This window comes from Hemibagrus wyckioides, linkage group LG25 (genome assembly GCF_019097595.1).
Source record: "Hemibagrus wyckioides isolate EC202008001 linkage group LG25, SWU_Hwy_1.0, whole genome shotgun sequence".
Lineage (NCBI taxonomy): Eukaryota > Metazoa > Chordata > Actinopteri > Siluriformes > Bagridae > Hemibagrus > Hemibagrus wyckioides.
Window position 1 is genome coordinate 7,075,906 of NC_080734.1, and position 14,730 is coordinate 7,090,635.

The 14,730-nt window shown below is 38.9% G+C and overlaps 1 protein-coding gene across 2 annotated transcripts in view; it reads left to right on the plus strand.

Moving 5' to 3' along the window:
• rnf217 (ring finger protein 217) overlaps positions 1-14,383 on the plus strand; it is a 30,934-nt gene extending 16,551 nt beyond the window's left edge. The window contains exons 2-7 of one of the 2 annotated variants that reach the window (XR_009203545.1): positions 1,162-1,392; positions 2,711-2,875; positions 7,992-8,193; positions 9,490-9,561; positions 10,178-10,472; positions 13,325-14,383. Coding sequence is in view for 1 of the 2 variants with exons in the window: in XM_058379077.1 (XP_058235060.1) it covers positions 1,162-1,392; positions 2,711-2,875; positions 7,992-8,193; positions 9,490-9,561; positions 10,178-10,254 (747 nt within the window). In the remaining variant the exon portion in view is untranslated. Of the gene's footprint in view, positions 1-1,161; positions 1,393-2,710; positions 2,876-7,991; positions 8,194-9,489; positions 9,562-10,177 lie in introns of both variants that reach the window. The other variant, XM_058379077.1, reaches the window with a different exon arrangement.
• Positions 14,384-14,730: the final 347 nt, after the last annotated feature.

A 14,730-nucleotide genomic window follows, 5' to 3' on the forward strand; every position in this document is an offset into this window, starting at 1 on the left:
ATAAAGGCTTCGTACCCTCAGTTCTTCTTCAGGATTGAATGTCTTGGTCATGTCACACTGCACAGTGCTGCTTAATGACTCATATCATAGTAGACACTCAGGGCTTTAAGAATTTTAGTTATTTATAAGTATGTCTCTCTTTCTTCCTGTGCCTGTGTTTTCTGTGAAGCCTTCCAAAAATAACAAAAATGGCTTTTTTCACACAAATGTTTCTATCTTTAAAGTAAATAGTGATATCAAGCCTAGTTCTTCTCTCTGAGAGGCTTCATTAGCATCAGAAAATCAAGTAAGTTTATCCACCCGAGGGAAAAACGTCTCTCACCGAAGGCCAAACAGAGTCCCGACTCATTTTATATCAAACTTGCAACCATAAAATAATTCATTTCTTTATACTGATTGAAAATGTCCCATAAATCATTGGCGGAATGGATTGTAACGTGGTGTGTTAGTGATACAGAATGTCCTGTTTGTTGAATAGTGTTCAGAGTTGTGTTTCTTTGGTCTGTTTGGTACATTTATAGTCAGCTTAATTTGTGATTTCATAGTAGATTAAAGTATCTTTTTAACTTTGTTGTAATGGTAACATACGACAGGGGATTTTGTTGTTGTTTTTTAACTGCGTTCCAGTATCACACCACAGAGCATGACGGCAACAATCACACACAGCATCACGCCTACCTGTGATGCATGTGCATGCAGAAAAACCCTACCATTATTAATTGATTACTTTCATTATATTATTTATTTGTTTGTTTGTTTTGTATTATTTATTTATTTATTTATTTTTTAAGTAAATGGACAGACTTAATATAGTGTTTTAGAATTTGTGGGGAAAATGATAATTAAAAGATTTATTAATTCATTTATTTGTTTTTATTTTTATTTATGTTTTTTAAATGAGAGACTTCAAATCAGTTCTTTCTATTCATGCTTACGTTTATTCATTTTATTTTATTTACATAAATGGACAAACTTAATATAATGTTTTAGAATTTGTGGGGGAAAATAATAATTAAAGCATTTATTAATTAATTAATTTGTTTTTATGTTTATTTATTTATTTATTTATTTATTTATTTTTAATGAAACATTTGTACTCAGTCTTCTTTCTCCAGTTCATCAGAGCTCCATGTGCTTAATGCCGTGTGTCTCCATCCTCAGGTTGTCTCAGGCCTTGCGGAGATTGTGTGTCCGATCCCTGAGTGCAGCGGATACCTGGCCGAGAGCGTGGTGCTGGCCCACCTGGCCTCTGAGAATGTGGCTAAGTATAAGTACTTTCTGGAACTCGGCAGACTGGACTCGGGAACTAAGACCTGTCCGAAGTGTAGCTTGTTCACTTCGCTGAAGGGACGTGGCCAGCCGACGCAAAACAAAGACGAGCCCAAGTTCAAGGTAGATCTTCTTCTTGACCGGTACAGCTAGTTACATTACGGCAGCTTGTAGAAATATATATTTAAAAAAAATAAATAAATAAAAACCCCAGTCATAATCAGAAATTCAGAGGGTCGAGTCAGTGAATTGTGATCTTTAATGCTAGCTTATTTGTTTATTTATCTTTTTGATTGATTTATTTATTACAGCTGGCTGGCTGTTGTGGGATTGTAGTGATTAACGTTTTCACTTTAACACAAACCCTGCATTTACACTACCAGTCAAAAGTTTGGACACATCTTCTAATTCCATGGTCTTTCCTGATGTTTATTTCTTTCTACATTGTAAAACAATGCTGAAGGCGGCCGAAATACACAATAATGTCGTTTGAACAGTTGATATTGAGATATGTCTGCTATTGATGCTCTGTAAAGCCTTCATAACGCCTCTAATCTGAGGTGCTGTTAATTGGTGATTTCTGAGGCTGGTAACTCTAAATGAACTTCTCCTCTGCAGCAGAGGTAAGTTGTGGTCTTGCTTTACTGGGATGGTCTTCATGTGAGCCAGTTTCATCATGGTGCTTGATGGGTTTTGCAAATGCACTTGACAATACTGTTCTTGCAACAGAACTATTCCAGAACACCTGACCTTCGTGTCTTAAAATAACAACTGACTGTTTTTTGTTGTCATTACATTTGGATTACTTAAGTCCATGTGTGTTATTTCATAGTTTTGAAATCTCCAGTATTGTTCTAGAATGTAGAAAATACATCCCTAAACAAAAAACATTGAATTAAAAGGTGTGTCCAAACTTTTGACTGGTAGTGTACACTAGCAATGTACATGACACACACACATGCCACAAATGGCAGCATGACCAGTGACGTTTAAATTAAGATTCAGTGCAAGTGAGGCAAAAATCCACGTGACTGATGATGAATGATTTTTTAAGACCAGTCCTATAGCATGTGTTGTCTGACATTTTTTCACTTCCCCACACAAATGACTTTAGTTTCTACCTGCAATGTGTTTCAAAAAATAATAATAATTAAAAAAAATGATAACAGCAGTTTTATCTTATCCTCTCATACACATCCTCTCACTGATTAATTATAGGAACTTACATGCTAGTATTCATATAATGACTAGCAGACTTAAATTCTGCCTTTTTATCTCAGAAATATGTTATCAAGCCAAGACCAAATAAGCTTTAGTCAACAGCATGCTTCTTTGCTTTCACTGTTTGTTGTTGAACCTCTGATTGTGGTTTTTGGGTCAAATTTGTGCTGTCAGTTTTTTTTTTTTTTTCTTTGTCCTAATTCACAGTGTCTGCCCACAGATCCAGTGCAGTAAGTGCGAGCTGGTGTGGTGTTTTAGATGCCATGCTCCGTGGCATGAGGGTTTGAAGTGCCGCGAGTACAGGAAGGGAGACAAGCTGCTGCGTAACTGGGCCAGCATTATCGAGCACGGCCAGAGGAACGCCCAGAAATGCCCACGCTGCAAGGTACAACACACACACACACACACACACACACTGAAACCTCTATTAAAGCACTAGTTAACACAATATAATATTTATCTTAGCTTCTGTTGGGTTGCCAGTGAACAGATCCATCATTTCACTATCCTTTTCTTTTCTTTTCTTTTTTTAAACAAATCCTCCACTGAATTTCCCCATGCTGTTCAAAATTTTCATAACATACAGGATTTTAGTGACTTTAATAACATAGTACTATTCAAAGTCTGCTATCTCTCCATCAATGCACAACACAGATAATGGCATATCTCTTTACGGTTCACGGTGACACAAAAGAAGTAGACTTTGCGCTTACACTATGCACTTTCTACTCTACTGTCTAGTGTAGAAATTATAGAAGGGCTAAAAGTATAAATACTCTTTTTTTTATTTTTTTTATTTTACTGACTGGAAGAATAAGCTGTTTCCTAGTCAATGACAAATGATGTCAAATGGATATAATGCCACGTTGCTAGCTTTAGAGGAATACAGTGTTGAAATAGATAACTGTAAGATTTTTTGTGGAATTTTTTTAAGATTTTTTTGTACATTAGAGTGTCGTCAGACATTTTTAATTTTTTTTTTTTAGTTATTTTTTAATCTAATCTCAATGCCTGGTAGCCCCGCCCCTCTTCTGCTACATAAGGAAATGTGTTGAGTGCATGAAGTGTCCAACATTCCACACTTTTTTTTTGGTTAAAATAAGTGCATCATCCGGGTATTTAGTGGTGTTGTCATTTAAGCATTGTCAAGTAAGCACACTACTCTACACTACTTTGTGCATACAGTAAGTAAACAATTTGTGACACCTCATGTGCAAGCAATTCAGTCCTGGTAACACAAAGCCCCCAAACCTGGTAAAAAAATTTTTGCTCCCAGACCAACAGGATTTTGGTGCTGGAACATAGGAATAGTTTCTTAAAAGCACAGTAGCTATAAGATCAGAACAACGGATACAGAGAGCATTCAACTCTTCAGGGATTTAGAGGAGATGAGTTATGATTTGAGTCAGTGAGGGAGAGACGTGTAACACTACATGCTGGCTTCTGTGTCGAATCATTTTGTCTAATAATAGTGTGAAAAGAGGATGTTTGTTGTCTTTCTCACTTCCTTCTTCCTCTCTCTCTCTCGCTCTCTCTCTCTTTCACACCCTCTGTCTGTCTGTGGTTTGGTTTCTGCCTCCATCCTAACAATGAGTGGAAATGTGCCATTCCAGGAAGTTGCAGTTCTGCACAGAATGTTTTGCTCGGTGTGAACTTGCACAGAATCATTAACGTTTTTCTTAAGCCTTATTCGGATCGAATTAGCGTTACAGGAGGAGGCGGGGTAATGTCATTATTACCAGAACATCTCTGGGATTTTAGTCATATCCGTAAATTAGGGTTAAGGTACAGACTGCATATGTTTGCACCTGGGAAGATTACTGTTAGTTTGCATTCAGTATAAGCTTTTTTCTTATACAGGATATCTTGACCTAATTGAAAGGTTTGTGAAAAATAAAACAGAAAACAACTATTGTTTTGTTGACCTTCTTGATCGTTCGGTGTTACGACGGTATGAACATCTTGTGATGAACATCTTGTGATGTGATGACACTGTGGTGATGTGTATCCTCTGATCATACAGCATTAAAAGTCCAGCAGTCTGAGGTCACTAGTGAAAATGCTTTGCTCAGTTTTACACAACAATTTACAAATGATCTCTGCTACAACATGAGAGAAAAGCAGAATCTTAGAAATATTTACATGAATTTCAGAGTTTATTATTACATGAATTTTATATTCATAGTGATCAGGCCACTAGCATAGAACCACAAAGTATCCATGATGTCAAAGATTAGATTAGATTAGATTAGATTAGACTTTATTGTCATTGCACATAGGTACAAGGCAACAAAATGCAGTTAGCATCTAACCAGAAGTGCAAAGCAGTAGTGAAGTATAAACATTTGTGCAGATCTAAAGTCTATATATTTATATATACACTGATCATGCATAACATTATGACCACCTGCCTAATATTGTGTTGGTCCCCCTTTTGCTGCCAAAACAGCCCTGACCCAACAAGGCATGGACTCCACTAGATCCCTGAAGGTGTGCTGTGGTATCTAGCACCAAGATGTTAGCAGCAGATCCTTGCAAGGTGGGGGCCTCCATGGATCGGACTTGTTTGTCCAGCACATCCTACAGATGCTCGATTGGATTGAGATCTGGGGAATTTGGAGGCCCAGTCAACACCTCAAACTCGTCATTTTGCTCATCAACCCATTCCTGAACCGTTTTTGCTTTGTGGCCCTGTGCATTATCCTGCCGAAAGAGGCCACAGCCATCAGGGAATACAGTTTCCATGAAAGGGTGTACATAATCTGTAACATTGCTTAGGTAGCAACAATGCTTAAGTAACATCCACATGGATGGCAGGACCCAAGGTTTCCCAGCAGAACATTGCCCAAAGCATGACACTGACTTTCCTGGCTTGCCTTCTTCCCATAGTGCATCCTGGTGCTATGTGTTCCCCAGGTAAGCGATGAACACCCGACCATGCACGTGATGTAAAAGAAAACATGATTCATCAGACCAGGCCACCTTCTTCCATTGCTCCGTGGTCCAGTTCTGATGCTCATATTTGTTTATACAGTAAATCCTGAATGTAAAGCTTGAATGATGGTGAAAACACAATACAGTTATCATAAATATCAATATTTACCTTCGCTTTATCATAAATATGAACATTTCCCTCAGCATTATCATAAATATCAACATTTACCTCAGCTTAAAAAATCCGTATGGCTCAAATTGCACCGTAATTACACGTAGCATATTAGCATAATCCGCAAACTAAACTTAATGAAACATGAGTACCATCACAATTTGTTAACTTCAAGCTGATGGCAAATTTCGAGTTGAAATTTTAATGACTAAGCTTTTATGAATGAAAGAAAGAAAAGAAAATCCAATTTTTTTTGTAATAGGAGTGCTCAGTGAAGTATAAGGAAGTATTTTCCTCTGATTAAAGTTTTGTTTTACATTTGAACCAAATAATGTTTGAGGTGTTTATTACACAAACATGACCTGGAAAGTTTTACCTACAGAAACTATGTCTGAGATTAGTAGATATTAGATATTAGATAGTAGATATTCTAAGTAAATATTAGAAAAATATTTGAGAAGATATTTTGACTGCTGTTAAATAAACTGCTGCTTATATGAAGATGCAGGTGGAGATTATACTGTTTGGATAATTCGAGCTAGTTAACTAGCCGGCTAGCTAATTTCCTTTCTAATGTTGTTTATAGTCTATTAGATTGCAGGACAACTAGCTTTTTTTAGCTAATTTCAATAGTTTTATTAAACAACTTTGATTTCTAAAAGTCCTACGTTTATTCTCTGAGGTGTTTTTTTCCCTCACACACACTTGTGTCTTTCTGACTCAGATTCTTTCCTTCGGTGTAATGCTACAGGATTGAGTCATTTGAGAAGGGTAAATATTCTTGCCTTTAGCTTTGAGGTGATCAGCGTGAACAGGCAGATACCCGTCTTATTTTTGGCTCCATCTAAACAAATACTTCAAATACTTCAAATGCTTCAACTCTGTGCAGGAAAGTGGTTTTAAGTACTTGAAAAGATAGATGTGGATCTAAAAAGCACAAAAAATTTCGGCCTTGCTACAGTGGATAATGTCACCTGGATGCTGTAGAGTTGTACCCAAGAACTGCTGCTGTAATCATGAAGATCGTGATGCTCACACTGAATATCCTTTCAACACATTTAGTAGCGTTTGCCATTACAGTAAACAGTTCTAGAGGTGAAATTCTTTATCATCGGACTATCCAGTGTCACACAAAAAGACGACTGATTCCCATTTGAGTTCCTCTCAAGTTTCCTTCCTCATGGTCTCATGTGTAATCTACGTGTCTAACCGTGTCTGTAGTTAAAAGTACTACATAAATAAAATAGAATAGAATTGAACAGCTTTAGCGTATTGTGAATTGGGAGCCTCTCGGAGCTGGACTAAGGAAGCAACACATTATCCCTCAGTGACAAACCGACTTCAGAGCCAGATTTACTGGAAAGCGTCTGTTCTCATTAATCACAGCTGTTCTGCTCCTGTTCATGGTTTCGATTTTGGCTCATCTGCTCAGTTCTTTTTTGTTTTTTTTCTTCTTGGATTGCTCCTGACATTCTCAGTGGTTCAGGAAAGATCCTTACAAAACAAACACAGGAAAGGATGTGAATCAGTGATGTCCAGAAGCTCTGATTCACGCAGCAACTGACAGAGAACACACACACACACACACAAAATAATATTTTAGTGACATTATAGTGTATCTTGTCCATGTATTAAAGATGAAAAGATTTGATATTAGCTACAGCAAACAACATGGTGGAAAAACAGACAGATTTAACCCAGTAACAGTTATATTCTCTGACACAAAGCCTAACATCACTCATCTTTCTTATTTCCCAATTACATTTTTCACTCTGCAAGTGATCCGAGCTGCACATTTGCCGACATTAGTGTTACTAGATATATGTACAAGACAGTGGTGAGACCGGCCATGCTGTATGGTTTAGAGGCAGTGTCACTGAGGAAGAGACAGGAGTCAAAACTGAAGATGTTGAGGTTCTCTTTGGGAGTGACACGGTTGGACAGGATTAGGAACAAGTACATCAGAGGGACAGCTCATGTTGGACGTTTGGGAGACGAAGTTAGGGATGCCAGATTAAGATGGTTTGGACATGTTGAGAGGAGGGAGAGTGAGTATACTGGTAGGAGAATGTTGGACATGGAGCTGCCAGGAAGGAGGCAAAGAGGAAGGCCAAAGAGGAGGTATATGGATGGAATAAATGAGGATATGAAGCTAGTGGGTGCAAGTGTTGAGGATGCAGAAGATAGGGATAGGTGGAGAGAGACGATTCGCTGTGGCGACCCCTGAAGGGAAAAGCTGAAAGAAGAAGTGTTACTAGATACAAGCAGTTGCTAAGAGCCTCTGAGCCACCGGGGGCTCTGTAAAAATACAGGATGTTCTTTTCCCCCTATATCAAACATATCGGGGCTTAGAGCCTCCTAAGATTCATAAACGGTCATATCTGTCCTCCTTCAGGTCCATATCCAGAGGGTGGACGGCTGCGATCACATGACCTGCAGGCAGTGCAACACCAACTTCTGTTACCGCTGCGGTGAGAAATATCGGCAGCTGCGCTTTTTCGGAGATCACACCTCCAACCTGAGCGTGTTCGGCTGCAAGTACCGCTACCTGCCCGAGAAACCGCACCTGCGCCGCTTCATCCGTGGATCGGTGTGCGGTGAGTGTGTTTAGCTGCTTTATATATTATATAGTATATAAAAATTACTGAGGCTGGTGATTAGCTAACACGCAGCTGAGAAGTCTGTTATGTATTCGTTGGAAAGGTTGAATGATGGTATTAACACGACAGAACCATCCGAAATATCAACATTTACCTCAGATCTGTTGGGAAATTATTAAGAAACAACACTAATTACAGTTAGCAAGCACAAATCGACACCTCTATGGATTCTGCTATTACAGGTAACATCATCGGTGAGTCACGGTTCATGAACTGTCGGAAATTTTGAGCTTCATGTGGGGGCCGTTAATCATTAATGTGAAATATTCTGGTAAAAACACATCATGCTACCAGAAAACACACTTTAAGGTAATGGCTGGACTTTCGTTGCTGATAGAAGGAGCTTTCAGTGAAGTAGCAAGAAAGTACATATGTTCCTCTCTCTTTTTCTTTTTATCGTACATTTACTAAAATAACACAAGATGATCACATGGCTTCGGCCACATGTAGATACGTGTCATGTTGAGTCAGACTCCATGCTGTACTGAACCTCTCTGTGTGAGTCACTGGGGCAGAAGAAAATCCCTAATTCAAACTGCCATGGTTAAAAAAAAAAACTTTTTGTCTTGGCTTCTGGGTTTTGTTTCTACGTCCAGCATCATGGGGCTACGTAGATGAAGTCATTCAGCAGCAGTCATTAACTTCCTGAAACAATAGCACACTAACTCGGGGTGAATTATGAGCCTTATCGGACAGTTTGCACGCTCTGCTGCCTGAAAGTGAATCCATGAATAAACATTCACTAAAACGTGTTTATTGTATAATGTTTATTTCTTGTCTTTGGGTTTTTGTTAAATATTCTGTCCTATAAATGAGAAAAAATGTACAACACACTGGATAAAGGAGTGATTTGTTTTTAGGCTGATTTACAAAAGAAGCGAATTTATTCAGACTCACCTGCCAATGTCAGTAAACGTCAATCAGATTCACAGCTGCTTTATATCCAGACACCAACAAATCTCCATAAAAGGCAACACAGAGAGCTTTAAAAGACTAAATGATGACTAATCGTGAAGGAGCTCAGTCTGCCAGTTAAAGCAGTTGGACGAATGCAGTGTGTCGGTTACACCACACACACCCACACCCACACACTCGTACTCACACACATACAATAACTCGTACTCTTTTTAAAGGGTGCCATTACTTTTGTCCTATATAACCGCCTAGGCTTTTTTTTTTTTTTTTTTTTTTTTTTTTTGTAAATATATGAAAACTTGTGTGTTCATCCTGCAGCGGGTAAAGTGCTGGTGGCGCCGGTGCTCATTGTCCTGGTGGTGGTGATAGGAGCCTTAGCTCTGGTTATAGGTAAGAAATTCACAAATTCATTTATATGGAGAGATTCATAATTATGAATGTATATGTTCTATTTTACATTATTATGTAATGCACTGTCTTATAAATAAAAATACACCAGTCAGGCATAACATTATGAGCAGTGAGAGGTGAAGTCAATAAGACTGATGATCTCCTCATCATGGCACCTGTTAGTGGGTGGGATATATGAGGCAGCAAGTGAACATTTTGTCCTCAAAGTTGATGTTAGAAGCAGGAAAAATGGACAAACGTAAGGATTTGAGCGAGTTTGACGAAGGGCCAAATTGTGATGGCTAGACGACTGGATCAGAGCATCTCCAAAACTGCAGCTCTTGTGGGGTGTTCCTGGTCTGCAGTGGTCAGTATCTATCAAAAGTATCCTTTAAGTCCTGTAAGTCCTTTAAGTTGGAGGACTTAAAGGATCTGCTGCTAACATCTTAGTGCCAGATACCAGAGCACACCTAGTGGAGTCTATGCCTCGACGGGTATTAGGCAGGTGGTCATAATGTTATGCCTGATCGGTGTATTATTCCATATCTGAACCAAAGACGGACATGAAGCTGTTACTTTCTTTCTTCTTGAAATATCCTTTATCGTCTCTCCTCAGGTCTGGTCGCATTCCCCATTTACTACATCTGTAAGAAGAATAAACACCCCAATGGCATGGGACGCTGGCTGTGCTGAAACTGCACTTCTCTCTCTCTCTCTCTCTCTCTCTCTCTTTCACACACACTCACACACACTACACACTGATATGGATGACGGTCGAGTGAACTCTCTGTTGTTTTCCTTTACCTCCAGCACACAGATCACTACTCCATCGAGGATTTTCACAGCACAACAGCGTATGTAAGAGTTCCTCCAGTTTACACAACGTCCTGTAGACGGAACTAACGCTTCATGTGAGAGTCGTGCATTTTATCTTCACACTTTTTACCATGTAGAATGCTTTTATCTGGATGTTTCAAGTGATTATTCAGGGGGAATGGGGTGATGGTTATGTCAAAAGGTATTCAGTTCTTACACACACACACACACACACCCTGACCCAGCATGTTGCACTGCACCTCTACTGGAATTTTGCACCATCATCAAAAGTGTGTGTGTGTGTGTGTGTGTGTGTGTTCACATTCCTGCACTGAAGACAACAGCCACTGCTTTTGTCAGATTAGCTGGAGATCTATGCCAAATTCGGATGCTGATCTGATGTACTGCCTTGGAGATCATCTCCATGCCATTTGTATCAGCCTTGTTTACACCTCACGCTAACATGCACTGTGTATCTGCATATCCATATCCAAACTAGCCCCTTGCTTTTACACCTGCTATTTATATGTATTCAGAGTTGGAGGTGCGAGGAGGAGTTAGGCAGTTAGGGGTAACATTAAAATGTTTTTTTTTTTTGTTTTGTTATTTTTTTTTTTAAGCCAGGAGGGGTGCCAATATTTATGCTTTAGCTGTAGTGCGTTTACCTGAAAGGTTCTGCTTTTTGAGCTAAAGCAATTTTCAGGTCAAATGCAAATCAGATATTCTCTACATAAAAGGCAGTTCACTGAAGGGGAAAGGACAAATTTGTCACCGCTAGACAAGAAGGCGGAGTTTATAGTCTCTGATCAGTAAAACCTCTGATCATCATTATCATTTACGCTGTTAGCATTGGGCCATCCTGTCCGTAGACATGCTACATTGTTTCCCCTACCTGCTAATGTTTTATTTTTAACATTTTAACACGCTTGTGATGCAGTTACGACGTGAATAGCTGTCGCATTGCTTGAAACAACACAATGCTTTTCCTCACATTAGATGTAGGCTGTAAATAAAGGTGGGTATAGTCAGTTTGTCATATTTAATATTTATATATTTTACATTTTTCATGTTAAATGAAAGGAAATCAATTTGTAGTGCATCTTGCAGATGTATTAAAAAAAAATTATATGCCAATGAGAAACCCATTGCAATTTTCAGAATTATCTATTTATATAAATTTGATTAAAAGTGAAGGGTTTTCCTGGAACCTCATACATAATAGCTGAGTGAACACGAAGCATTCTGACAGCTGAACTGAAAATATTGGCACCTTCGATCTGACCTAGTGTTAATTTAATTAAAAACAAATTCCTTCTTCTTCTGTGTGTAACTGTACTGGTGTGGATCCATGTCTGGGGCTTCACCCATGAAGGATGCCACAATCCCATTAAGTCTGGGTCATGCTGTATTGCACTCCCACCCCCCAAATATTCATAAAAAGGCATGTTATTATGAAGTGTAAACGAGGCCTGATGTACACTCATCTGCTGGGGTCCACACGGAGAACTTCTCCATCATGTCCTGAAGGCACATCTGCATTCTTCAGTACAATGGATGAACAAAGTCTACACACCTCTGATAAAAGGGCAGGTTTTTGTGCTGGAAAAAGATACATAGATAAACTTTTTCCACCATCACAGAGAAATGACCAAATGAAGTGTAAACATGGGGGTGGGGGGGATAACAATAACTTGGTTGCCTAAATCTTGCCATTTTTTAAAGGTGATTAATCGAAGCACCTTTTGATTTTATTACACCACTCAGTGTTTTTGTCTCAGAGTTTATCAGCATGGCACATCACAACTTGGCAAAATTCCCCCGCTCTTTCTTGCAAAAACATTCAATGTCCATTAAATTGTACAGACGTCTCCTGTGTACAGCCTGCTTCTGGTCAGCACAACAGATTTTTAGTTGGATTCAGGTCTAGGCTCTGACTCGTCTGGATTTTCTTTCGATTCAGCCATTCCTTTGTTGATTTGGATGTTGATTAATGCTTTGGGTCATAGTGGTGCTGAAAGGTGAAATTTCTTTCTCATCTTCAGCTTACTCGCATACACCTGAAGCTTTTGTAGGAAAATGAACGGGTATTCGTAGCTATTCATGATTCTTTCCACCTACATAATAGCCCCAAGCTGAAGAAAAGCAGCAGTAAAGCATGATGCTACCACCACCGTGCTCCACTTATGGTGTTTTTGTTTTGTTTTGTTTTGTTTTTCTCCATACCTTTTGGAACTGGATTAAATTTATCAGACCATTACTTTGCACTTCACACTTTGCCACATGATCTGAAGTAATTAGCCTGGATATCTAGCCATCCTACCCATGGCCCAGGAGAGAATTTTATCACATGAAGACAATAATCAGTACTTTTCTGATATTCCTGCAGCTCCTTTAATGTTGCTGTAGGTCTCTTGGCAGCCTCCCTGGTAAGTTTTTGTCTTGTCCTTGGGACATCTTCTTGCTTGTGTCACTGTGTTTCCATGGTACATCTAATATTTAGGAAATTCCCCCTCACCTATCAACAAGTGACATCCCATACATGCTTTGTGAGCTTATAGCAGGCCATGGCTTCAGCAGTTAGGTGAATCCAAAAAGATGGTTTCCTAGAGAAGAAGCAGATCTTTATCTGGGGTTAATCAATATCGATTTTTATCAACTTCAATCTGATCAACTTCATTATTTATGAAGACTGTATGACGATTACTTTGAATGCGATTAGTTTATTATAAACATAGCCACACCCCCAATTGTAAAAGGGTGCACATACTTATGCACCCAGGTTATTGTAACTGTTTTTGTTTGTTTGTTTTTTTTACACAGTGTAGTTTCACACCGATGGTGGAAAAAGTTCTGACGTGATTTAGCTTGAATTCGTTTCTTTACATCACAAAATCCAACAGGGTTGTGTAGACGTTTCAGCATCCGTTGTGTATCTGTTTGTTCTCAGGTTCATCCCATAGAAATGAACCTCCAGTATATTTGCACACAATGTTCCATATCTCTGACCTTTGACACCGTGGCATCATTAATGAGGAGCGGCTGATGTAACCGCGATGGATATCACAGACTCGTATCCAGTGTTGTATATTACGCTCAGTGACTATAATGCCTTTATGTCACATACATTAACTCCAGAAAAGGCACGGTGTCGGAGACGTGCCTCGTACCGGACCACGCGCTCAGTGCGAAGGTTATTGCGGAGTTTCGGTGATGACAATCACACATTTCCATCGAAGACACAATCAGGCTGGAGAGTTTCACGGCACTTTTATTCTCAGGGAGTGCATTCGGATTTTCACACACAGCTCTTTCACTCCTGCAATGCTGCGACTCGGTGTTTGTCAGATCACAGCGTTGCGCTCGCATCGAGAATCAGAAATGAGAAAAAAGGTCACAGTGCCATGAGTCACAAGTCTATGAACATTAATTCGGGACCTGCTGTTGCACTCTGCTGTGAGCCAAAGGCCCTGCCTGGGCTGCTTTCAGTGGTATTACTGATGTATTACTGATGTATCTTTTATCCTTTTGTGCCTTTTAATATGCTGTAAATGGGATCGTATTAGAGGGATTTTTTTTATTTTATTTCAAACCTATTTGAATTCTGAGTCGCATATGAGTGACGAGTGCATGCACACTTTCCAAATGATCCTGTGGTACATGTATGAGACCACCGCACAATCCATTTTTTTTTTAATGATTGTTACGAATTTTGGTATGAAGACACCTTATATGTATGTTTTTTTTTTTCCTTGATTTTGTTTTGTACATCCCCTAAATCCTCTTACAATGCTTAATCTTGTACGCTGCTGCACTTTATCTTCAGAGTCTGTCATGTCAGTCCACTTCGGCAGACCGTGGTTACTAGGTGGAATTAAATGGATCTGGGTGAAATACCAAGATTTGTTTATTAATCTTGAGGGCGTGTTAAGAGGGACCCAAATGTCTGGTTTTGGCCTTAATGCTGATAATTAAAAAGATCACACAATACAAGAAACACTGTGCAAGTACAACAGTCATCTTTGTCTGTCTTTTTTTTATGCTACACCATAAAGTGTTTTATTTATTTATTTATATATATATATATATATATATATATATATATATATATATATATATATATATATATATATATATATATATATATCCCATCTGAATGAGTAGCATATGTCAGAATTTGTTTTGTCTGTTTTAATGCCACCAGTCATACACAAAGCTTGCAGCACAAAAGCCCTATCTACACCGATCAGGCATAACATTATGAGCACTGAGAGGTGAAGTGAATATGACTGATGATCTCCTCATCATGGCACCTGTTAGTGGGTGGGATATATTAGGCAGCAAGTGAACATTTTG